This window comes from Octodon degus, unplaced genomic scaffold, assembly GCF_000260255.1.
Source record: "Octodon degus isolate 3935 unplaced genomic scaffold, OctDeg1.0 scaffold00066, whole genome shotgun sequence".
NCBI lineage: Eukaryota > Metazoa > Chordata > Mammalia > Rodentia > Octodontidae > Octodon > Octodon degus.
In genome coordinates this window covers 2,015,660-2,042,185 of record NW_004524642.1, presented here as the reverse complement: position 1 = coordinate 2,042,185, position 26,526 = coordinate 2,015,660, and the positions used below count along the sequence as shown (strand labels likewise).

General features: G+C 36.8%; 1 protein-coding gene across 1 annotated transcript in view; it reads left to right on the top strand.

Annotated features, from left to right (window-relative positions):
• Epha3 (EPH receptor A3) overlaps window positions 1–26,526 on the top strand; it is a 383,817-nt gene that overhangs the window by 334,078 nt on the left and 23,213 nt on the right. The window contains exons 10-12 of the mRNA XM_023719233.1: window positions 6,796–6,921; window positions 15,334–15,519; window positions 25,366–25,427. Of these exons, the coding sequence (XP_023575001.1) occupies window positions 6,796–6,921; window positions 15,334–15,519; window positions 25,366–25,427 (374 nt within the window). The remainder of the gene's footprint in view (window positions 1–6,795; window positions 6,922–15,333; window positions 15,520–25,365; window positions 25,428–26,526) is intronic.

The following is a 26,526-nucleotide window of genomic DNA, read 5'->3' as shown; positions in this document are numbered from 1 at the left end:
AGAGAAAGAGAGAGAGAGACAGAGAGAGAGAGAGAGAGAGAGAGAGAGAGAGAGAGAGAGGAAGAAAAAATATTATTCAAAATGTAAACTGATGTGAGATGAAAACAACTCTCGAGTTTGCAGAAGTGCTGTGGCTTTATCCATCTAACTGCACAGTCACTATGGGACAGACCACAAAACAAGCCGAGCTACCACCTTCATGGTGGCAAGAACTTATCACTCCAGCTTAGTGGGACTACCAACCCAAAAGGGTAAAGGAATGAATGAGCAAATTACAGGATACAAGTTTTCCTTTCATCCCTGGGCCTAGAAACAAAAAAAAATTATTGTGACACAATCTCCATGCATAAATGAAGGCCATTAATTTTTGTGGATTAAGTCTCTTCAGTGTTAGTTGGACATTAAGCATAAAAATTATATTTAGAACAAAGCCAAGACAGTGAAGGTATTTCACAGAAGTTATAATCTTATGCATACGGACCTTTGATAAAATTCTGTATGCCAGTTTTAAGTGGGCTCTTGTCTATTTTTTATTGGTTGTTATAGTACAGTTTATTGAAATGTATTTTTTAAATGCATGATATCTTTATGATATAAAATACATATTATTCTAGTTTTAAAAAACATAAAGTAACATATATGTGCTTTATAAACTTTCTCCCTCTCCATACAACAGCTGGTTTATTTCAGACTGTTTATTTGGAATTATTTTTAAAAGCTGCAGCTCTGAACTATTCCCTTCAGCCTTGTTACAAGTCCCATTACACTGCTTCAAAAGGAAAGAAATGTGTTTCACCTCCTCAGACCGTGTCCCTTTGCCCTCTCTGCCTCCAACTTTTTACATTTTTTGCTCTCCTCGGGGCCACTCACGCTGGTAACGTGGAAATGGAAATGATTGCATTTGCACAGAATGAGCTGTAAAGTAGCACAGCTTAGCACGTGTGCATGTGTTTATTATCTGCTTTTCATGACAGAGCCCACTGACTCTGTATGTTGCCCTTCATTATTGGCGTGATGGGATTATGTGCCTTGTAGCCTCAATCTCCTGATTCTTGCAGCCTCTGGGAGAGCAGTTAAAACTCAGTGGCGAGAGCTCTCACAGTAAACCCCATTATTTACCTGGGGTTGGGGAGGAATATTTCTCTTCTTATTTTTTTCTTCAAACGCTGTGTGGGTAGAAAAGCAATTCACCTTATTTTAATGAATAAAAGATAACTGATTTTGGAGAGAGTGAGTATATAATTTTCAGATTATTTAATAATACATATCATATATTCTCTAGGGTTGAATGTTAGTACTGAAGCACATTGCAACCGTTTAAAAAACCCAGAACTCACTTAAACTTTTTAAAGCATTGTTTATAACAAGTCTTTTCACGTTCTGTCAACCTTGGTTCCAAGAGTCATCCTCAATTGGTTTTCTAAAAGTCATCAAGGTAAAACATTTGCAATTATTTGCCAAAAATATTCACTTTATGTTTGAAGTTTTATTTATAAAAGTTTGAGAAAAATGCTAGATTTTTTTCCCTCACAATTAATATTCAGGGAAATAAAAATATCCTCACATTAGTAGAAATGAGTTTTCATTAAAATTTAACAAATTCAACTCAATAACAAAATATTACCCACCGTATTTCTGTAGTTTTGTAACTCTTGGTTACTTTTAGCTTTTGTTTCTCTAAAGCAAAAAACATACGATATCTTTCTTTAATCAGTTTCTTGTCTTGAGGGCAAATATTTTAGTACTGATAGAAATCATTTTAGTGCAGTAATAAACTATAGGAGACCTCTACATTAAAGAATGACTTTGCTGTCTGTTTTCATGAAAGGATTAGTATTTATATGAAAGAAGTGTGCAAATTGATGTTAGGTCAAAAGAAATGGCATTTATGAGCTGAAACTCTCCAGCCGGGATGCCTCAATGATATTAATAATTGCAAGTAAGTATTCTTGCAAATGAAAATACTAATTAGGGCAATAATCCTCTCATTACTCCAGCGCTGATCCCGTAAGAAGCCCTTGAACTGTAACTTTTCAAGAGCACTCTCTGAGGCGTGCCTTGCCCTCCAGCTGAGCTATCCAAGTTAGACAGACGCCAGGAGAGGAGTTCTCACTGCACAGTTCCTGCCCGCAGCCCTGTTTGCCACAGTGCTTGCTCACTTGCCCATCCTGTGGGTGCTGACCCACTGGAGGGTGGTACCTTTCCCAATTATCTGAGTTCGGCTTCAGCCAGAGGGCGGCTGTTCCTTGAGAGCAGCATGGTGTGCTGTGCTGGTAGCTTTTCTTCCTTGTGCCCATATATGTCACTTCACCTCACGATTGCACTGTATCCAATTCCTCTGGAACAGGAACTGAGCAAAGGAAGAGCCCGTAGCCCCTGATTACCCGCCACCATTTCTTTTGTAATCCTTTTATTCATATAGCTATGTTTCTTTTTTATTTTATTTTTTCTTTATTTATTTTTTCCCATAATTGTATTGATAAACAAATAGCAATGAGACAGTTTCAAATCAAATTGGTAGGACAGTTTCAATAATTAACACATTACATACATTCTTCCTAGTGCTTAATTGCTGTACAAGATGCAGACATGATATCTTATTTACAAACACCATTAGAACAAATCACTCTATTCATTGAGAGAATGTAACTATATATCTATCCTAACCACTTTGAATACACAAATACAAAATGGACATTCATCTCTATATGATTTTTTGTTAAGTTCTGTTATTTGAATATTATAGGTATATTTACTCAGCAAGATATTCTAAAAGAGTCCAGTAGCCCATAATAGTATTGGGTCTTCCACTTGACTGGCAATGTCAGAAATTGTTGACCTGAGTCCCCTATACAGCTCAACATAACAGCATGGCTTTACTTCTAATATTTCATTTTTATACTTTTCTGCTGGATGGTTAAGACCAAGGTAAAGCAGGACCTAGGCAACAAGAGTTGTATCTTTTGGGTCTGATAAGGTCAGTGAAATTCCCTCAGGATTTATGCTGAGATCCTGTAACTCAGATTGTAGAACCTATGTCAGTGTCAGCCATGTGGATGAGTCACGGCCATTACTTGGCCAATGTGCTCTCTGTGAAAGCCTGAGAGAATGTTTTCTTTCCATGTGACTCTCCTTAGGCACACTCTACATCATTGATCACTTTTCTCTTTGGCCCCATAATCTCCTTGATCAGAAAATTTGAGACACTACTGAGTTACATGACGTTATAGTACAAGTTCTCATATGTCCCGAGTCTTAATTGACCTTAGAAGGCTAGGGCCAAAGTGTTGGCTTTCCTTGCAGCCCTCCTTTTTCTCTAATTTTGGTCTACAAACTTAGGTGGTTAACCATCCAGAAGACAAGCTTATTGTTATTACCATACAACTTAGATTGTTAAGCTTAACCTCAATATCTGTCTGCATATCAAACATATTAAGCATAATATGGAACAGGTATTTTTCATCAAGTATTGATATGTTGAACTTTAAGTCCCTACAGAATATGATAAAAAAACATGTAAAAATTAGAATATATGTTGTTGGAGAGGCTGTGGGGAAGAAGGAACCTTTCTCCACTGCTGGTGGGAATGTAGACTGGTGCAACCATTATGGAAATCAGTATGGAGACTCATTAGAAAAGTTGGACTGGAAATCCCAATTAAACCAGCTGTTCCTCTACTGGGAATTTTCCCAGAGGATCTGAAAACATCATATCATAGTGATACATGTGTGCCTATGTTTATAGCAGCACAATTTGTGGTAACCAAATCTTGGAAACAACCAAGATGCCCATCACCTGAGGAATGGTTGAAAAAGATGTGGTATTTTTACACAATGGAGTAGTATTCAGCTGTTAAGAATGATAAACTCGAAGCCTTTATATTGAAGTGGATGCCACTTGAACATATACTCATAAGTGAAATAAATCAGACACACATGTATAAATATCATATAGTTTCCCTAGTATAAGAACTCAAAAGAAGAAATACAAATAGAAAGGTATATTACAAGTAAAAGGAAAGCAGGATCTCAAGGTCTATCTAATCAAGAGAGGGAAAGGAGAAGAGCTTGGAAACCTGAATAAGTCAAGCCATACAGTTATATGTAGAAGATGGGCAAGGGAATGATCCTGAGAATCTTCAGAAGAATTTTGATTCTAACAGTAAATTGGATAGATTCTCACCCTGACTAACTATATATACTGATATCTGTGAACTAAGCTACTGCACTGCAGATGGTAATTTGTAATAGTAGTTTCATGCTTGGAGTGCCTGTCATTCTGGTCTTCTGAATATGGGCAGCTTGTCATGACATGCCAGTTGCCACTATGATGTCTCTCAGGTAGGTGGATGTTCAAGAAGAAGGGGGTGGTGAATGAAAGCAAGAGACAGGAAAAGGAATATTGCGGGACTGTCCTGCTTCCAGGTTGTATATGGTGAGATTTTTGGACTTATGTGCAAACATAAGAAGTGTATAATTCTTCATGCCTATTTTTAAAACATATAGCTATGTTTCTTTATTCAAAACTCCTATGAGTACTTCATGGGAACATAGGATGCAGTGTAACAATGGTATTCGTGAAATTATCTTATAATTAAATGAATGAATCATGTGTTAAAATAGACTTTGAAATTCTGGACTCATGGACCTAATACGATGTTCATTGTTTTGAGCGCTTTCCATGAAACTATTTAATATAATCTACAAAATTATCTCACCGAAATCTTCAGTCAATAGAGAGTTCAGTTGTTCTTCTACCAAAGAGCGCCTTCCATTATGAAGTAAATTATGCACTATAATGACTGACTTTATTTATTAAACTAAAAGAAAATTATTCAACAATTTAGTGAAACATATATGGCTATTATTATTTATACCTCATTTCTAGCATAATGTTATTAATATTAGCAAGATAAAGGAATAACTAATGTTAGTGGAAACTGTAGATATCCTCAAGGCTAACTTTGTAATATTTTTTAACATTAGATAATGTTCATGAAATTTAATTGATCCCAGGTTACTTTTAAAAATTGAGTTCTTTCTTTTTTAAAGAAAGTTTACGAAACGTTCCAAATTGCCTTTCATGGGAATCATTTACCCAAACGATAGGGATGTAATTAACATTAAGTCAAATATAAAATTACTTATCTGTGTTATTTGTCTGAGATACTTGAATTGCAGAATATGATAGAAAATTTACACCTTCAGAATAATTTAACCAATAAATACAAAAAAGATTTATACATGAAAATTTGTATTTAGAACTGTAGCTTCTTAGTATCATTATTAAGCTTGCTAATTGTGTTGGTAAACTTTCTGATTACTGGCACAGTATTTCCAAATGCACATCTTGGAGGCAATGGCTTCTTTATTGTATGACTTCAGTTCAGGGACAGCTGGTTCCAAGGCAGAACCATCTCTGAATGGCAGAAGAATATTGTTTGACTCATAATATCCAAGCAACTGAGAGTAGGAGAGGAAGCCAGAAGGGGGCCAACTCCAGAAATTGTCCCCCTGGTCACAGACCTGCTTCCTCTAACTGGGCTTAGCCTGTGGAGTTGTACACTCCTCATTGCATGAGTTTCCCCAACTACAATTCCTCTACAGGACTCTCAGTCCAGTCAGGTTGATAAGCAAGATTACTTTGCACAGAAACAATGCTTACGTTGCCTGAATTATGTTGACTAGTATGAATTTCAGTTGAGAGATGCTAAATGTTGTGTATACAACACACATCGCTATACACACATGCTCACACCTTAAGCTGGATCTATAATTCTTAATCCAGATCCATAATGCAAGTGGGTGTTTTTGATTATAAATGCAAATAAAAGCGATAGTATCACAGATTAGCCCATTCATACCCTTCAGTTAATTTATCTAGAATGTAATCATTATTTGTTTTATGAAAATACACTATTTCATATAAATTGCTTTGCATTGTAAAAGTTATTTGGTTACTACAGTATTTGTAGAATCAGTTATGTACAATGTCCTGAAACATTACTACAGGTTATAATTATTAGGCTTATTGAAGTTCTAAATTATGTTTCTTCCTAATATCTGTTTTCCTTGGTCATTGATTTTCTACCATTTTTGTTGAAAAAACTCATTTTGTTGAGCTAGGGAGAGTTCAGTGGTCTAAGTGCCTGCCTGGCAAACACAAGGATCTGAGTATAATTCCTGATGCCACTGACCACCGAAACTGGTCATGGTGGTACATGCCTGTAATCCCAGCACTGGAGAGGCTGACACAGGAAGATCACTATGAGTCCGAGCTTTGAAGTCAGACTCTGAAACCAAATAAATAAAAGATTGTAAAAAACTCAATTTTTTTTTTTCTTTTAAACACTTATTTAGGGAAACATTTTTAAAAAAAAAATATATATTTGCTACAGAGTCTCACTATGCAACTTGGACTTGTAGTGATTCTCCTGTTTTCAGGCTCCCCAGCACTGGGATTACAGGCATGCACCACCATGCCTGGTCTTGGGGGCTGAATCAACATGCATTTGATGCCAGGGATGGAACCCTGGTCCCTGCGCTTGCCTAAGCAGGCACTTAGTTTGCTGAGCTATCTCACCAGCCTTAGGGAAACACTTCTTAAAAGTTTCAACACTTAGGTCAACATCTCTCTTTCTATGATATTATGAAATAAACTAATGCTTAAGTTTGAAGATTGGCATACTTTATTGGGATGGAGACTTCATCTAGCTAATAAAGTCATCGTAACAATTATTCAGTAAAGTTTGATAAATCTCAGTGCAATAATGTCTTTGTTCCGTCCTTTAAACAGTGAAACTTCCAGGTCTCAGGACTTATGTTGATCCACATACGTATGAAGACCCAACGCAAGCTGTTCATGAATTCGCTAAGGAACTGGATGCCACCAACATATCCATTGACAAAGTCGTTGGAGCAGGTAAATAGCCAGTGTAGTGCAATTACACCAGGCCTAAGAATATCGCATTGGAAACAGGTGTTTTATAATTTCGTGATCAAAGACAGGCAATAAATAAGTGGAGTATATAATGGACCATAATGATCTCCAAGGTGCCAGACTTACAGGCTCTGAGACGACGGCTGCCATTTATTTATTGAATTTCAGAGCTGGCAGCAGCAGCAGCAGTTCACTCTTCCTGAGGCTACGCTGATCGTGTGTCACAAAGCTGTTAGCTAAATACGGGTAACAGGATAAAACAGAGTTTCACTTTAATCAAGCCGAGTAATTGAAAACTTTGATTTTTCAAGTTTAAGATCCTGTTTAGAAGAACAGAACAGTACACAACAAAAGATAAAATCTTGATAAGCTCCATAAATCCCATCACAACCATTTTGTATACATATTCGAAATGACATGAGGTACTTCACTTTAAAATACTTTCATAACTTGATATAGTCTCCTTATTTTTTTTGTTTTGTATTTCTTTTCTTATTTTTTTACATCTATACTCTACTTTTTTAAGGTTGTCTTTTTACAGGTATTTTTGTGTTCTATTCCTCAATTAATCATAGATTCATTAATAAGACTCAGTGAATTTAATGGAATTGCATTTTCTCAACAAAAAAATTTAGATACAAATTAAGTAACAGTATTGTATGTACTTACACAGGAACACATGGACACACTACAATGTATGGCAGTGTGCAAACCAATAAAATTACTATCCTAAAGTAAAAATAAACCATACTCAACAATAAAGAGTTCTATACAGTTGTTATATCCTTTGATGTTATCCTCAGGCTAGTTGTGTTGATGTAGGAATTAGAATGAAAGATCGAGAAAGTAACTCATTGCATTATGCATAACCTATCAGATCACATTTTATGCGAGTGCTATATTTATATATTTATGACTGATCCTTCTTTACACAAATATGCATGTAATTGCCTCTATTTTTCTATACACCAAAGCAGCATTTAAAATTCAATCAGTAGTTAGTATGCAAACAGGACAATCTTGAGTAATTCATATTATCCAAATAAAATGATAGCTTTCTAAAGCTTCTCTTCTAATTTTCTTAATGTCTCATCCTCCTAGAAGCTCACACATGCAGGTAATATTGCAATATGAAACTTGTGCTCATAAAAAGAAACTAGCTTAGGTTTCTCCTTTCACAAATACTTTTTTCCTATTATTTTTAAATTAATTTTATTGAGAAACAAATAGCAATGAGACAGCTTCAAAACTGACTAATAGGACAGTTTCAATAATTAATACATTACTTATTGTTGTCTTCATAGTGGTTATTCATAGTACAAGATGCAGACAGGATATCCTGCCCAAACACTATTAGTACAAATCTTTCTTCTCATTGAATTAAGAGAAAGGAGCTGCATAACTATCCTAACTACTTTGTATATGTAGATACAAAATGGTCCTTCCTTTGTATCCTCTTTTTTAATTTAGTTTTGTCAGAGATGGGTATTCCATTGACATTTAAATATTGTAGATAAGTGATTTCAACACAATAATCCAATATAGTCCAGTAGTCCATAATAGTAGTGGGTTATCCACAGGACTGGCAATGTCAGAAGTTGTTGACTTGAGCCTTTTATAGCTCAGCATATTAATATGGCTTTACTTTTTATACTTTGCTTTTATACTTTCTGCGGGATGGTTAAGACTGAGATAAAGGAAGACCTATATAACAAGAAATGTAAGTTTCATATCTGACAAGGTCAGTCAAATCCCCTCAGGACTTACCCTGAAACCCGGTACCGCAGTTTGTAGATCATTTGTCAGTGTCAGCCATGTGGATGAGTAACAGCCATTGCTTGACCAATTTGCTCTCTGTGAAAGCCTGAGAGAATGTTTTCTCTCCATGCAACTCTTCTTAGACACAGTCTACATCATAGATCACATTCCTCTGTGGTCCCATAATCTCTTTGAGCAGAAAACTTGAGACATCTCTGAGTTACAGTATGTTACAGTACAGGTTCTCTTGTGTCCTGAGTCCTCACTGAACTTGTCCTCTCACAAAGACTTTAAAAAACATAACTGCCCACCTATGCACATCCAATGCCAAACAGGTTCACATAGATTACTGCCTCGCTGTGTGCTCTGCTTGGAGAGCAGCTCCCTCAGCTGGAAGTTTTCTGCTTGGCTGATTTAAATGTTGTCCACAAGAGTGTCCTGGTATCCACATGGGCTCTGAGGCAGTACAAGCTCCACATGGACTTTGCTCATTGATTGCAGTCTGAGGAGAAGACTAAACAGTCACTGATGCTGAGCCAACAGAAGACCTGACAGACAAGGTCTGTCATGGAGAGCTTGAGATCTCAGCCTTCTGCACTGGTAAAAGTTTCATGAAAAGATGTTAGTCTGGGGCAGAAATCCAGAAGTCACAGCTAGGAGAGGAGGCCCACACTCTAGAAATAATATCATAAACGAGCCAAAAGGAAGTGTCCTGCTTATTGGACTTGCTCAATAATTCCTGATACCTACTAAGGACCAGAATAGGTCTGTGTTGTCCTTCCTCACACACATAGAAATTTGTAGACAATTTTCTTATTTGCCACATCAAAGCAATACTCTGTGCCTATTTTATTTATAAGTAGATTTTTCGCCAAGGTTGTCCCTACTTCTGTTGTATGTATTCAACCTAATAAACACACCAAATTCTAGACTTTTTGCTTACACATTAGAGGCTTGTATGTTTCCAAGGCAGAATATGGAATCAGAATTTTTATTTTTATTTATTCATTTATTTTTTTGGAACCGGGGATTGAACTCAGGTCTTTGTGCTTGCCAGGGACGTGCTTATTCTACTGAGCCATCTCCCTGGCCCCAAAATTTTTAAAACTATCATTTTTTAAATATTTTCTTTTGCAGCGTTTAAAGTATGCATAGTAGAATAATTATGACTATGTATACATTGCTGTAATAGCTCCAGGAACAATCAGCTCATGCCACCATCAAAGTAATATTTGCGGTGCTGAGTGTGAACCCAGAATCTCCTACAGACTGGACAGTGATCTACCACTGAATGCCCTCCAGGCCCTCATGCCCAACTTGTTCTATCAGTACAATTACCTACTTCATACAAACTTTGTAGCTTTTAAAAATAATTTAGGACTGACCAAATAGCTCAGTGCATTAAACTACCTGCAAGCAGGCTCAGGGGCCAGGGGTTCAGTCCCTGGACCTGCCAAGCCGGCCCTGCCCTGGGGCATGCTAAGACAGCAATTGAGACTGGGCATGGTGGCACAAATGTAATCCTGGCTCTTGGGAGACAGGCAGATCACTACAAATTCAATTTAGTAGTGAAATCCTAATACCCTGTGACCCTAAAATAGAGAAAAAAACAAAAAATAAAAATAATTTAATGTTTTCAAAAGGCTGAGTTCTATGATATTAATTATATCTCAAAAATGTTTAAAATAAAAATAAAAGCAATTTATTATTACTCTAAAAGCTTAGTAGTTATGCTCTGGCTGTGGTGGCACGTGCCCACCATCCCAGATCTTGGCACCTGAGGCAGGAGAGCTGCCATGACTTCAAGGCCAGCATGAGCTTCACAGTGAGTGCAAGGCCAGTCGGAACTGTACAGTGAGGGCCTGTGACAAAGAGGAAAAAAATACTGTATTGATTAGTAACTATCTTCCCTGCCTGCCATTGTTAGGCTAATCCCTTCACCCAATGATAGTTAATGTAATACCCACCATATATATGGATAATTCTCTAATTTTTTCCCACAAAGTTTTTACATAAATATATGTTACAGAAAATCTCATTTTTTACATTATATCCTCAGAAGCATGCAAATAGAAAATTCAAATTGAGCCCTGAATTAACTAAATCAAATTTCTATTAGTGAAAATTTCATAATCACTAGAAATCCTATTTTTACTGCTCTGTCTCACTGCTTTTTCCAATCATGTGCTATTTAACTTGGTCAGCAAATTCAAATAGGTCTTACTGTCTCTGTTTCACCAGTTCAGGAATAAGTAGCTGACAATCTGAAGGGTTGTGGTCACAATAACAAGAAACAAGGCCCGGTGAGATAGCTCAGAGGTCTAAGCACCTGCTTAGGCCAGCGCAGGGACCTGGGTTTGGTCCCTGGCAACGTCTACCACACCGCTCTCTGAGCCAGCCATTGAGTCTGGGCATGGTGGCGCACACCTGGAATCCCAGCTCTGGGGATGCTGAGACAGGAGTATCACTATGAGTCCAAGCTGTGCTGCGAGACCCTGTACCAAATATATTTTAAAAAATAACAAATACAAATTTGAAAAAAGAAATAGAGCTTCTTGAGTCTTTTGTTTTCCAAATTCAAAGCCTATTCTGGACACTGCCAATCACAGGAGTGCAGTTTTTGGATAGAAGCTTTGTTCGATTAAGTGACACATTTGTGTAGACTACTCAGCTCACTCACAGGCATCATTCAGTGTGGATTTGTATTGTTTTTCTTCTTAAAGTAGGAGAATAGTCTTTGAGGCTAATGTGGGAAGGTGGTTGTCCTACTTAAACACAAGTAAGCTTTTTTCTACTTTAAAATAATAAAGGAAATTGTATCTATTTATTCCATATGTATTAGGTATTATTCATTTATTTCTCAGTTTTTAATGCATTACATATTTGGTGTGGTGCTGACTTCACCCTTGGTAGGCAAGAACTCTGATATGAGCTACATTCCCAGTCCTAGAAATCTATAACTTTCACATTGTGCATCTTAGATGAAAACATACTATTTCTGCCCATCAAACATATATATTTAAAAGAGAAGGCTGGAGAGATAGCTCAGTAGCATAAGCTCCTGCCTGGCAAGTGCATGGTCAAGAGTTCAAACTCTAATACAAAATAAAACAAAAACAAAGAGCCAGGGAGATAGCTCAGTGGCTTAAGCACCTGCCTGGCAAACATAACTTACTGAGTTTGATCCCTGGTACAAAATAACTAGAAAAAAGGGCTGGCCAGATAGCTCAGCAGACTAAAGGGCCTGCTTAGGCAGACGCAGCAACCGGGGTTCAATCCCTGGCGTGCTGTGCGGGCCCCGCCCCTGGGGCACACTGAGACTATGATTGAGACTGGGTGCGGAGGCATGCGGCTGTAATCTCAGTGCTTGGGAGGCTGAAAAGAGGAGGAGCACTAGGAGTCTGAGCTGTGCAGCGAGACCCTGTAGGTCCTGCACTAAATACATTTTTAAAAAAGAACAAGAAAAAAGGGAAATTAAAATGCCACACTTACTACAACTTAAAGTGTCAGCATGTGGTGTCTGTGACTTTTGTTAGAAATGAGAAAATCAACATTTTTGTCTTATATATACAAAATTAATATAAAAAAGAGAAAACTTGGCTATTGGGGCAACTGGGAATTGCATTTGCCCAGTTCTTACCAACTTTCTTAACACAGCTCATTTAAATTATTAGAAAGAGAACCAAGCTACTGATAAGCATTTATATCTTATGTAATATATTGATAACCATTTCCAGTTTTTAATCTGATGAAATGTCACATGAAAATATCTAAAATTTAGCAGTCCTGAAATGTCATTTCTACAAATTTCTCAGGTAGTTACACATGCACACGTGTCACTGATTCCCTTAGGGCAAGGAATCTGTATTGTCTCACTTAGAATGTGAAATCTTTATTTTCCCTGTCAGTCCTCTTGGAAGTGTTCCTTACAAATACTCCTTCAGGAGGACAAGAATGTTGTTGCTATCTCTTACACGGCATTTGACATTTGAAAAAATACTTTCATATTCATTTGCCAATTTGACATAAACAGAAATCTTTGACAAGTATATGATAATCTAAGCCTCTAAATGGGCCTGAGTACAGAGACACGAAAAGAAACTCAAATTGCGATGCCACTGTATGTTTAACACTTTTTCATGTGCTTTGCATATATTAATTCCTTCATGCAACAGCCTTAGGAGGTAAAGAAGTGGAGTACCCAGTTGTAGACAATGCGTGCTTGTTTGACCAATTTTTCATGCCCATATCTGGTAATCTGAATAAGTACTTTGATGAAAATAATGTGCAATAGAACAACCATTATTAATCTCCTATGATCTTGTTTTGAAATTCTGTATCATTTTTATTGTCTTTTTTTCGGCAGTATCAGGGATCAAATTCAGGATGTTGCACTTGCCAGGCAGGCACTTATGCCACTGAACTATAGCCTCAGCTGTTTTTATTGTCTTTAAAAGAAAAAAGAAAAAGAGGCACAAGGGTTAGGACGCTCACTTAAAATCACAACGCAAACAGCAGCCAGGAATGGAGTCCGAGCGTGTGGCTCCAGGATTCATCCTCCTAGCAGAGCCCTGCACGCTTTCTCCTGTAAACACGCTGCAGTCCCCTAAGTGTTGGTGACATTTGGATGTTAAACGTAGTGCTCTGGGCTATACTAATTCTTGAGAAATGTGGAACTTTCAGAAAATTAGTGAGCTGTTACTAGAAATCCTTTTTTTATACAGCTCGCTCAAAATTAATATTTACAGATAATGAGCTAGAGTTCTCCAGCAAGGTTCAAGATACTCTGGAAAAGAAATTCTGACTCTTGCTCACAAATTCTACCATCACGTCATGACTTTTAATGTTGCCACATTACAGGGACGTATTCTCAGTCTCTGCTCCCCAGTCCTCCCTATAATCCTGACGCACAGGACAGCAGCAGCCCCCATTAGCTTTTCTCTGTTTCCTCAAGTGGGAGAAACTTGTCCTCGCTTGTTTTAGGTCATGTTGCAGTGTTTTGCACACTGTTGACAAATGATGGGTGTTGTTAAGCAGACACCTGAATCTCTGATTTGGACTTTCAGTGAGTGAGAAATACTGCTGATGTGTGTCACTGCCTGGCCTTCAGCAGCAAAGCCAGGTCCCTGAAAGAATGGCCATGGGGAGAAGGAGGACTCTAGCTTCCAGGGAAAGGCAAGGTCACCTGTGATCATAGAGTCGGCAAGTTGGTGAGAACTTCCTGCTACTTTCGTCAATCAGACCACTTCCTTGAATAAATGAATAAAGTAGTGAATCATCCACTTATTTCTGACCCGTAGGGTACAAGGCTCATAGGTAACTCAGTGAGAAGAGAAAAAACTATTTGTTTTCTAGGGAACCCAAACATAATTAACATAATTGTTTCAAGAGTATTTAAGAGAAACCCTTCCCTGTTATTAAGCCTGTTATTTGAATGTGGCACAAACGGACCTACTAATCTACATTTATAGTTCTTCTGGGAACAAGGGATAGTCTATGATTGTCACTACTTTGAGGCAATCTTTATGACAACCAAACAAAAGAAAAAGAATGGAACCTTAAATTCTGGCAGAGGAATGACAGTTAAATCTTCTCAGCAACAATGTTTAGATAGGTAGCTCCCATCCAGTTCTAGGCAGTTTTATATCACTTGGATTTAGAATATTCAACACTGAACAATACTCTAGTTTCAATTAATTCTGGATAAATCTCACATTTGTAATTTTTACTGATGATATGAATAAGATAGGCCACTGGGATTCCTCTTTCAAAAATCTTTTATTTATTTATTTATTTATTTATTCATTCATTTATTTGGTACAGGGTCTCAGAACACAGTGCAGACTCGTAGTGATCCTCCTATCTCAGCCTCCCCAGTGCTAGGATTGTGGGCATTTACCACCACACAGCTTCATTGCCAGCACTGAATGGGTGGAACCCAGGAGCTCCTGCCTGCCAGGCAGCACTGAGACGCTGAGCTACCTCCTCGGCCCCATAATGATTCCTCAGATATGGAAAGTGCTTCCTTTGATACTGTTACATTATCATTCTCCCTTCAGAAGCCCAGCTTAATAGATACCGTGTTAATAATGCAACACACTCATACTCCAATAAAATGAATTGGTAGCAGATGCTTTCATTCTCATTTGTTTAGAGGTTAAGTATAAAGCAAAATTATCCATCATGAAAAAGAGAATAGTTAAAAACCCTGAAACTTAATTCAAAGTTCAATTTATAACGCTTGTGTTGCCCTGATTATTAACCTGAGACAATGGTAGCTAAGCAAATAAGGGTAAGATGAAACGTTCAGCTCTCTCTCTCTCTCTCTCTCTCTCTCTCTCTCTCTCTCTCTCTCTCTCTCTCTCTGTTGCATTTTTCATGATGTGGTGTTTGAAAATATATGAATTTTCACAAGATCCCCTTTCCACCAGGAGGTGGATATCCTGTGGTTTCCTGTGTAATTTAAGCACGATATCTTTCAGAATTATTTGGAGCCCTATAGTGCATATCTTCCTGGTCAAAGGCCTGACTATTTGAAATGTAAATGTTGAAAAAAAAAAGGAGTAGCTGTCCACTGATGAGTTTTTATTATATAATGTATAATTCCTTACATTTTTCTGCTCTGCACTCTGGCAGGTGAGTTTGGAGAGGTTTGCAGTGGACGTTTAAAACTTCCTTCAAAAAAAGAGATTTCTGTGGCCATCAAGACCCTGAAAGTGGGCTACACAGAAAAGCAAAGGAGAGACTTCTTGGGAGAAGCCAGCATCATGGGTCAGTTTGACCACCCTAACATCATTCGCCTAGAGGGAGTTGTTACTAAAAGTAAGTGAAGTCTTACTGTCTGCTTCTGGGTATGTTGAGTACAAACTGTTTAAACTCAAACCCGATCACAAGCATTTGAACTGGGCATGGGCCTTACGTCTGTAAAGCCACACTCTGGGAGCAGAAGCGAGGAAGACTGCGAAGTCAAGTCCAGCATGAGCAATTTAGCCGCTGAGCAAGACTGTATTTCAAACTTTAAAACATTTTAAAAAGGGCTTGGGATGTAGCTAAATGTGAAGCCCCTAGGTTCAATCTCCAGGACTGCCATTAAAATTAAGCTTTTCGGATATATATGTAGTTCTAAAAAAAAATTAAAAGTTTAAGATTAGTGATTCTTTCTTTGACATGCTATATATGCTAGATGTTGGGCTTTTTAAAGACGTGCAAATAAAAGATAGAGAATTTGGGAGAACTTTCTGGAATGTTGACAGCAAGGAAAAACAGTTACTCAATTTTAACAGGAACTCCCAGCTAGCTCGCTGCCTTGTTTTACTGTTCACTAGCTTCATTTAAACTCCCAAATCTTTACCCTTTCTGCCCTCCTGTCTTTAGGAAAATTATAAGAGTTTTGGGAATTGCTTCTGAGCAGTAAGATCGGGATCACAGTGGACACAGGGCCTTTCCTTTCCTCTCTGTCGGTGTAAAGCAGTTCTGATTCGGCTTCCCAGGTGGATTCGTGACTGCTCTGGGGTACTGGCTCACCGCCATGCTAGAGATCTGAATTTATTTCCATGATGGTTTCTCCAGCCAGGCTCTGGAGGGATCCTGAGAGGCTGATCTGTGATCCTTGGCTCCAAGCCAAAGGCAAACCTCTTGAGAATGTTGTGATACTATTTTTCCTCAAGATTTTGGAGCACAGGATGAAGAATAAGTGAAATTGGCAGCAAATTCCATACAGTGAAAGACAGCATATGGCAGGGAATTTGGCATCCTTTAGGGGATAATTCACTGGCACCATATTTGCATATTCTATGGTTAGCAACAGACATTATTCATTATATTTTTCACAATATTAGTTTTCTTTAGCTTTACGTAGAGCACTTTCCAAATGGCACTGATACCTATTCTCCCTTAAGTGTGACTAAGAAGGCATTTCCTTCTCCATAAGAAAGTAGGATAATTGAAATGTATTTTGATTTCTTTGTAAGCTTTCATATAAAATAAATAGAGCCGATTACTTGATAAAGGTGAATGATTTAACCATGTACAGTTTGTCCATGGGTTTTTTTTTTTGTTGTTGTTGATTTTATTTTTGCTAGCACTTGTTCATAAGTTTGCAGTGCTGTGTGGAGCTGGCACAAGGACACTGCCCAGCGTGGTTCCCGTTTTGTCCCTGTCTCTCGCTCCCTTCCCTCCCCTCATCTCCTGACCCCCTTCCCATTTGAGACACATCTACATCCCCACTTCCTATTATCTATAGTTTATTTTTCCTTCTCTATAGTTTTGGTTTCACATATAAGAGAAAAGATTGATGTTTATGTTGATGTGTCTGAGTTATTGGACTTAACAATTATGATCTCCAAGTGCATTCATTCTCCTGTTAAGTCATGTACAAAGATTTGTTTCTTGCCTCTGTCTGTGTTCCTAAAACTCAAGCCATAGATTTAGTAATAGTTGCATATTTCCTGACCATCCCAATATCATTAAGAAAAAATGTGTAAAAACTGCAGATATCATATATTAAATATCTTATTCAATTATGTTTCTATAACATTAACATCATGAATCGCTGCCTTCTTATATTTAGAGTAAGATTTAAATTTTATATATCTCCCTGGCCCAGTAAGCATATAAGAAGTTGGAAAATCTAAGTATATAAATTACAGTCATCTTATATATTGTAAACATAATGGGATAGAGAACTTGATTTAGATTTTTAACTTGTTAATAGCATATTTGAAATAACCATTGTTACAAGGTTCTGGCAGAGATAGAGCAAAATTCTTATAATAAAGCTTGTATATTGTATATTAAATAAATGTGACAATTTTTGTCTCCAAAATAAGTTAGCCATTATATTATTCTTCTTTTGCTATATGAAAGTGTGTTATTATGAAAGATCCATACATAGAGTGATATGTAGCTTATAATTTAATAAAAAGTCCAATTTAAAAATAAACATTTATGATCAATCCCCAATGCAGGAGGAAATGAAAATAAGCATGTGTATATCTAGATTAAGAGTCACTGGGTCTGAGATCAAATTCTAACTCAACATTAGTGGTTATGGAACTCTTGCAAGTCAAAGAAATCATAAGTACTTATTCACATGAAATGGAGAATTAACAGGGCTACTTTGCCTTATTATGTATTTAGTACAGGGTCTACTGGGTCTCACTGCATAGATCAGACTCGCAGTGATCCGCCTGTTTTCAGCCTCCCAAGTGCTGGGATGACAGGCGCGCGCCGCCACACCCAGTCTCAGTTGCCATCCCAGTGTGCCCCGGGGTGGGGCTGGCACAGCACACCGGGGATCGGACCCCAGTCTCTGTGCCTGCCTAAGCAGTCGATTTAGTTTACTGAGCCATCTGGCCTTTGCTAGTTTCACACTCATTTAAGATGAGATGAGATAATAGAAGAATATAATAAGTTGCAAAAACTATATGTAAATCTTTTTTACATGTTCTGTCTAGTTTGGAAATATTACCAAATAAAAAATCTGGGTGTATGTAAGAGAATTGTAAAAATAAATCCTTGTGATGTTTTCTTTCTCATAAGTAATTATTTTCATTATTATTACTAACTCTGTACTGGACGTACTAGGTCTATCAACTATCTCATTTTCAAATCCTTTAGAGAAAGGCCTTTGATTAAATCACTACTTGTACTTCTCTGAATTGAGCCGTAAACAATTTTAATTGTATGTCTTTTAGCCCGATGATCTTAAACAAGAGAAGGTGATAGACTCTGTGATCTTGCAAGTAGCAGAAAGCAGCAGCATGGCCTGCTCAGCGCTAGGTACTAACATGTGTTATCAATTTTACTTTAACTTCAAAAGGATGGAACCTGTTTTTAGCAAATGTTTTACATTTCTGCCATCACGCCATTAGTCCAATGATGTTGAGACTCCAACAATAATTTTCATTGGCAACATTCTTACCTAGTAAAATAGAAAGGAATTATACTAGATGAGGATAATGTACTTCTGGAAATTAAAAAATATGCCATGCAAGTCAACTATGACCTGGCATTATGTAGAAAAGTCATGCAGTAAAAATTAGGATGATTTTTCCATAATTAAACATACCTGTCTTCATATGTGTGTCTGTGTTTCAACAAAGGATTAGACACTGATTTTTTTACTTTTTTATTCCCTAAACTTAGAAGGAAACATGCGCACAAGATGCCAGACTTTAGAAGCAGTAAACCTTGCTATTTCTGCCTCTCTAAAAGAATATTTCTGAACACTTCTCAACAACATTGTATTTCAAGTGATATTTTCAGTAGAAAATATATAGGCTGTGCTTGTTTTACTAATAATTTGGAGAAGTAATTTGCTAGAATAACGAAGTTCAGAAATTCAGATAAGGCAACTTGTTTGTATACATTATGACTGCAAAACTGATAACAGCACACAGCATGTAATCCCAGCACTCTGAAAGTCTCACTTAGGAAGACAGCAAGATCTAACCCAGCTCGGTCACTTTAGCAACTTAGCAAGACCCTGTCACAAAATAAAAAGTGCAAGTTGTACTTATAAAGACTATGGCAATACATGTCAGAGAAATGGCCCTGGGTTTAATGCTCAGCACCACTGTCACTCACTCATGTCTCTATGTGAACAGTAGCTCAATTAGAAAAATCTCTGCTCAATTATTAGAGAATGAAATAAGATAATTACTCAAAATATTCTTACATATTCAAAGAGCTTGTGTCTCTTTCTGATTGTCTCGGGTGGAACGGCCACCTTTGAAACTGTAAAATGATAAGATATGCTATGTATTTTCTTCATATATTAGATAGTATATTAGATATTGTATATTTTGTATATAGTATAAAGTATCAGATAGTTTTCTAATGTTTTTGAATTGTTAAATTTAACATAAAATTTGTTAGAGGATGATTTGCATGAGCCTTAACTCTGCATTTTATGTAGCACTAGCTTATATGTACCGTAGCTGTCCCGAAAGAGTAAAAAAATTTAATAAATACATTTGATAGGGCCAGCCAAATAGCTCAGTGGATTAAAGTGCCTGCAAGCAGGTGCAGGGACCGGGGGTTTGATCCCTGTGCCCGTCCTGCTAAGCCCACCCCCCGGGGTGTACTGGGATGGCAATTGAGACTGGGCATGGTGGTGCACACCTGTCATCCCAGCTCTTGGGAGGCTGTAAACAGGCGGATCACTATGAGTCTGATCTACTGGCAAGACCCTGAATACCCCGTAGACCCCATCCCTAAAATACAGAAACAAAACAAAACAAAACAAAAAGCCATTTGATTAATGATTCTCTGGGTGCTGTTAATGTTAGATGAACTTTTGCATAAAAATCCCTAAATCACAAACCTAGTGACATTTTGATATTAAGTAATAGAAATATTATCATAAATAAAATAACAGGTTATTGTGATACATAAAAATTCTATAACCGAATAACCAAATAGCTGTATTTAGCAGTGTGTGCAAAGGAGACCACAACCAAGTTGAGTTCATTCCAAGAATTCACAGATGGTTTAATATTTTAAAATGTTCAACTATTTACAACACTGATAGATAAAAAGAAAATTCATCTCACTAGGCACAGAAAATGACATTTTGAAACTTTAGTTTCAAATGTAACATACACAGAAAATATGTATGCCAGATACAAATAAGCCAACACCACCAAAAGAAGAAAAAATATACCTTAAAAACTATATTCAATATTATTGTATTTCTTTAACAGTTGAAACTAGAATCCTGCTATCATCACTTCACTGTGTTAAATATCTTATACTTCAGAATTAGGCATGATAAAGGCCAGATATCTTGAAAAGATAGCATAAAGCCATCCTTGTAAAATTGAGCAGCATGTTCACACTATTATAAACATGAATTGCCCTTAGCTTGCTCAGCCTCTACTGGAAAGAGGGAAAGTAGCATTCAGTAATTGTGATTTAACTCTTATATCAGTTTTAGCACAGAGAATTTGAAATATTTTAAAATAAGCTGAATATTGAGCATTGTACATGATAAGATTGAGAGTACCATTAGATAAGGAAGACGCAAATGTGGTATTTCTCAGTCTGATTTTGAAGAGAAGACTCGGTCTCAGTGAGTCTTCATAAGGGCCATAATCTCTTCCCTTGTAGATGGCTCACTGTCAGGCAGCGGGCTTGGCTCTACAGCCCGCGCAGGTGGCCGCTGCCCTGGTGCACCTCGAGCCGCAGGTCTAGCGTCACTCATTACGACGGAATAATGTCCCGATGAAGTCAGAATTTGGAAAACATTGCTCTGTGCTTTTGCAACGATTTAACGAGAAACTCTCTTATAATTCCATTTATTGCAACATTTCACTGTTTTAGTTTTAAATCTTGTAGCTAAGAATATAGCTAAAATATTTTTCTCATCAAAGATGAATTAAGTCTCGTCTTAAGAACAATGAAGTAATTCTTGCTAATTTTCTTGAACCTTCTCTCACTTGTTTGTATCTGCTTGCTTCCACTCTGATTCTGATTGCATTCTACTAGGATGCCACATGCTAAGATCAAAGGTTTGATTTCATAAGCCACACTCACGTCTGCTTAATTGCTCCAAAAATAAGATATAGAGTGTTACATAAAATTATTGCTATTAGTATAAGACAATAGCATTTCCTATAGAAATTTTAATACTTCATATACTTTAAGCGTTTATAAATATTTTGTTTCTTAATCCAAAAAATAACATTTCTAAAAATTACAAGGAAAATATTTGAATTACTAATTCAATTTTGTAATTGAATTACAAAATTCAAATATTTGAATTACTAATCAAAGTATTTGAATAACTAACATTTCTAAAAATTACAAGGAAAATATTTGAATTACTAAATATTTGAATTACTAATATACTAATTACTATATTTTTTTCATGACGTTATTCTTCTCTGCTTTTAGAGGAAGTGTCAATAGGAAGGATGCAGTTAAATACCTCGTGCTGAATCTGGGATTCTTAGATCTTTTCAATCACATTTCTGTCATCAAGCAGTAATTCAATGATTACAAGTATCTCAGCCTTTGGAGATAGGGGAGGACAAGGAGCCAATCTTGGCAGACTCATTTTGTTCTCTTTATTCTGTGAACGCTCACCACAATGTCTTTACTCGAACATCAGGTTAAGAATAGAAGCACAACTGCACTCCAGACTTGCTGAGCTTATTTTTGGTAGAGTTTTGTTCCAGCCAGTCCTAAAACAGTAGCTCCACTGAGTTTGGCCTGTAGAGCCAGCTAGCATTCGTGGTTGTTTTCAGAAGACAGTAAATAAATAAAGGCTGTCATGAAGAATTCTATTTTCAAGAAATCCATCTATAATTTGTAAACCAAAATATATATGAAATATTATGCACACCAGACTACCAATCCTTTGTATAATCAGCAAGTTGTCTATCATAAATAATTTCCCACTGTATTGAATGCATGTTAGAGTCAGCTCTTCACCACTACCTCAGAAACTGTTTCTGTACCCGTATTTAACTAAATTAAGATCATAAGGGAGACTGTACAAGAAAACATTGCTTTCCAGTGTAGATTACTTGGGATTCTGTTTACTCTCTGTATATTTTATTTGTAGAATCTTTGAATTTAATGCAAAACATATTTTCAGACTACCTACCTAACTGATCTGTTTACAAATACCTAAATTATAGAGTTAAATGCAGTCTGATCTGATTTATGAATGGTCATGGGGCTTTGCCTTAATTGACTGGTTTGATATTTAGCTACTTTTATTTCCTTTGACAAACATTCTACTAGACATGCTAATGAGAAGTGAATTGGCCACACGGCTGTGAGCCAGAGGATGGAGTGATAAGCAAAGGCCCGAGTAGTGCACACGGCAGTGACTAGCCGTCCGAGGCGAGCTCCCTGACTCTGCTGGAAGAATGCACTGAACTTTTACAGTAAATTTTACTTCTCTCCAGAATTTCATCAATTCTCTCTCATCAAGGAAAGAGAGATTGAGAACAGTCTACAGAGAACATCCATGTACAAGATTTCATTCATTCATTCATTCATTCATTCATTCATCCATTCATTCATTCATTCACTTTTTTCCAGGCCAGGTTCTATGGACAATAGTTTAGAAAGTGTCAGAGGTTCTAAGGCCAGAGTCAGCCTTCTAGTTCTTTGAGAATGTTGTCCAAATCACATTTAGTTACAATTTGAAAGAAACAAGGATTAAGACACAAATGTTTTGCCTAACTTGACTTTTCAGATATCATATCAATTAGGTATATGAGCAGTGGCACCTAAAGAATATAAATAGAGCAATGCCTTAGCTTAATAATGGAAATACATCAATGTATTTATTAATAAACATTTAAAAATTGTCTGGGAAATTTTACAGCATTTAAATAGTTTTTTGTTTCCTCAATAAAAAGGCATATTTTATGATGCATCCAGCTTTCTAAATTTATTAAATATAACATTCATGGTACTCATCTATGATTTGAAAGCAGTATAAATAGCTTTCACATATAAAAAGAAGATGAGTTATTTACTAGTACAGCAAGGCAAACTGACCCTCACATAGAAGGTATGCATGAAGAAATTTTATAGGCTTGTTATACATTTACACAGACATAATTTAAAAATTTTTATTATTATTATTAACTTTTTTGAGTTTATTTTAGGGAAGGGTCTACAGGGTGTTCAGGGTCTCACTACTAGATTGGCCTTATAGTGATCTGCCTGCTTACAGCCACCCAAGAGCTGGGGTTGCAGGCGCGCGCCACCACGCGCAGTCTCAATTTCCCTCTCAGTGTGCTCCACGGACAGGGAGGGCACAGCAGGCCCAGGGATTGAACACCCAGCCCCTGTGCCTGCTTGTAGGCACTTTAATCCACTGAGCTTTTTGGCTGGCCCTACAATGTCTTTTTAAAGGTAGTATTTATTCAAGATCTTCAAATAATCTTCCACTAAAATTTAACTCAGTCTTCTGGACTTGGAAAAATAATAATTTTCTTTTTATTGGAAATATTTATAAATAAACAACATAGTGATACTACAGCAAGGTTCTATAATGTGATGATGCATCTCAGCTTTAAAATAGCACACAGTAGGGCCTGGGACACAGCTTGGTGGTCTAAGAACCCATCTGGCAAGTGCAAGGACCCAGGTTCGATCCCTAGTGCCAACCACCAAACCTGGGCATGGTGGCACACACCTGTAATCCCAGTGCTGGAGAGGCTGAGACAGGAGATCACCACAAGTATGAGCTGCATAGCTAGAGACTATATCAAATAAATAAATAAAAGATTAAAAAATGTAGGACACAGCAATATCTGGGATTTGCTCAATCACTAACTAATTCTATGACCCAACAAGTTACACAGATTTACAATGCTTGCAGATAAAAACCAGCAAAGTAGGAATCATGACTATTACTAAAGCATAAGGACATACTGAGAATGAAGTGATACAGTACATTTCAGGTACCTAATGTAATGTTGCAAAGATTTAATTCTGGGAAGAATGTGCTGGCATTTCCTGTATTTCACGTTCCCTAAGTCCTTTGAAGTACTTTTCATTGTGCATCCCTTAGTTATCGTCACAGTGTGTATATAGTGATGTTTCAGCTTTATCCACATAACACCCCACTACTCAAGTTGTTTGCTGCATCATTTTCCTTCACAGCAGCCTATTAACCTGGCATGAAAGTTGACTGATTATGATTAATATTTATTTTATTTTTAGCTAGATATATACAGTATACTTAGCATCTTTTTGGCTGATGTTTTCATATTTTAACAGTTTTCTTTATTGACAGCATATTGTATAAAGTTGGGAATTTTTAGTATAATAACTTCTTAGCTGTATGACACTGTAGATTAGTTAACTTCAGTCTCAATTTTCCCATGTGTAAAATGGAAATAATGTTAACATATTTGATAACTGATCCTGTATTTTGCACTTAATAATTACCAATGAGTAGATTAGGTTGCTATTTTAGAAGAATTAGTATTATTGAAAGACATTTCCAAGTGGTTACTACAAATTATTTTCCACAGTAATTTTAATTTTAATTTCATTTTCTTTTTGAACATTATAGGGATCTTAGAACTGAAGCCATGTAAAAGGATTATTATTGTCTTGTTTTGTGCAACTGTCCTCTATAATCTGTAAAGAGGAATGCTGATTTACTTGTTTCTCTGTAATCTGCACTAAAGAAAATACATGAAGATAGCCTTATAAAAATTGGAAGTGAGAATACATGAATGTTGAACTCTCGGCTCTATCTTAATATGAAGGCAAATTACTTGATTTTGAAAGTTAGTTAAGGTGCCATTAAAGGAAAAGAAGGATTTCGTGTTCATGAGAAATGGTGTGAAACAGCACAATTCTTTTTTTTTTTTTCTTTTTTTTTCTTTCTTACCAGGAATCAAACTCAGGACTTTGTGCCTTCCAGGACACACACACACACACTTTTTTAGAACAACTCAAACTGGTATAAACCTTTGTGCTGGAAAACGATCTCCATTTTCATTTAATTTCAATTTCTATTGAAATCTAGATTTTGTTCCTTAGTAGTTTTATATTTGCAACGTCGTAAGCTTGGGAGAACAGAAGTTCTTTTATCTTTATATTCAAGTGTATCAAACTGTGTAAGTATTTTTATTGCATGGCTCTCGTTGAACTGTACTGATGACATGTTATTTCCGATGCTCTTAGGTAAGCCAGTTATGATTGTCACAGAATACATGGAGAACGGTTCCTTGGACAGCTTTTTACGTGTAAGTGACGTATGTACCATGAGCATGTGTGTTTATGAATGAGTTGCTACAACTGTGAAGGAAACCCTTCCATGCGGTACCAAGCAGCTAGGAGACCTACATTTCAAGTGTAACCAAACTCTTCTGATACAAAATAGGAAAAACTGTTAAATGACATTTTTATTTTGCAGGATCTAAGTATTGTTAAATTTTTAATGGGCAAATTTTAGGCCTTTTTATTGTGCTCATATTCACACCAGTTAACATATAACTAAGCATAAAAAACTCTAAGGCAAGACATAAATAATTCAAGAAAGAAATATACCCTTGTGCTTGTCTGAAGCCACCTCAATCTGATGTGAAGGACCATCTAGGTCTCATCTAGCGCTGCCTAGCATGAAAGCACGTTTTGTAACATGCTAATAGAGGGAGTAATTCTAGCAATGCTTCTCTTAAAATCTTTAGATTTTGAATGTTTATATTTTGTTATATTTAATAGAATTTTAAATATTTCAAGAAATACTACGTTCATAAAACTACGGAACATTTATAGGCTCTAAGACACTACAAACCGAAAGGCACTGCAAACAAAGCCTAGGAAAACCAGGCGTCCCGCAGCAAGGAGCTTTTCACGTTCACACACTTTTCTTTTTATGGCTGCATGTGTGCTGAGCACAGTGACCACATTCTTAGGGAGGACCACGACACGTTTGTGACACTTCTGAACTGCTGCTCCTGCTGTCCCTCCGCTTCCTTCTGCCTGCCATAGCTTTTGATCCTCTCCCTCTGTGCTAAAGATAGACGCGTTTCCCATCACCTTTCCTTTACTTTTCTCTTTCTTTGTATTTTTTGTTTCTGATACAAACCTTGTGCTGTTTAGTTTATATTATTTTAAATTGAGAAGATAAGTAATAACTAAGTACATGAGAGATAAAACAAATAGTACAATTTATAGTCTTGGAGAAAAATTCATTTTTTCTAAGAATGAAAAATGAGGCTGGGTAGATGGCTCAGTGGTATAAGCGCTTCCCTGGCAAGCTCAAGGGCCTGAGTTCAATCCCTGCTTCTGCCAAAAATAAATAAATAAATAAACAGTGGTATAAGCGCTTCCCTGGCAAGC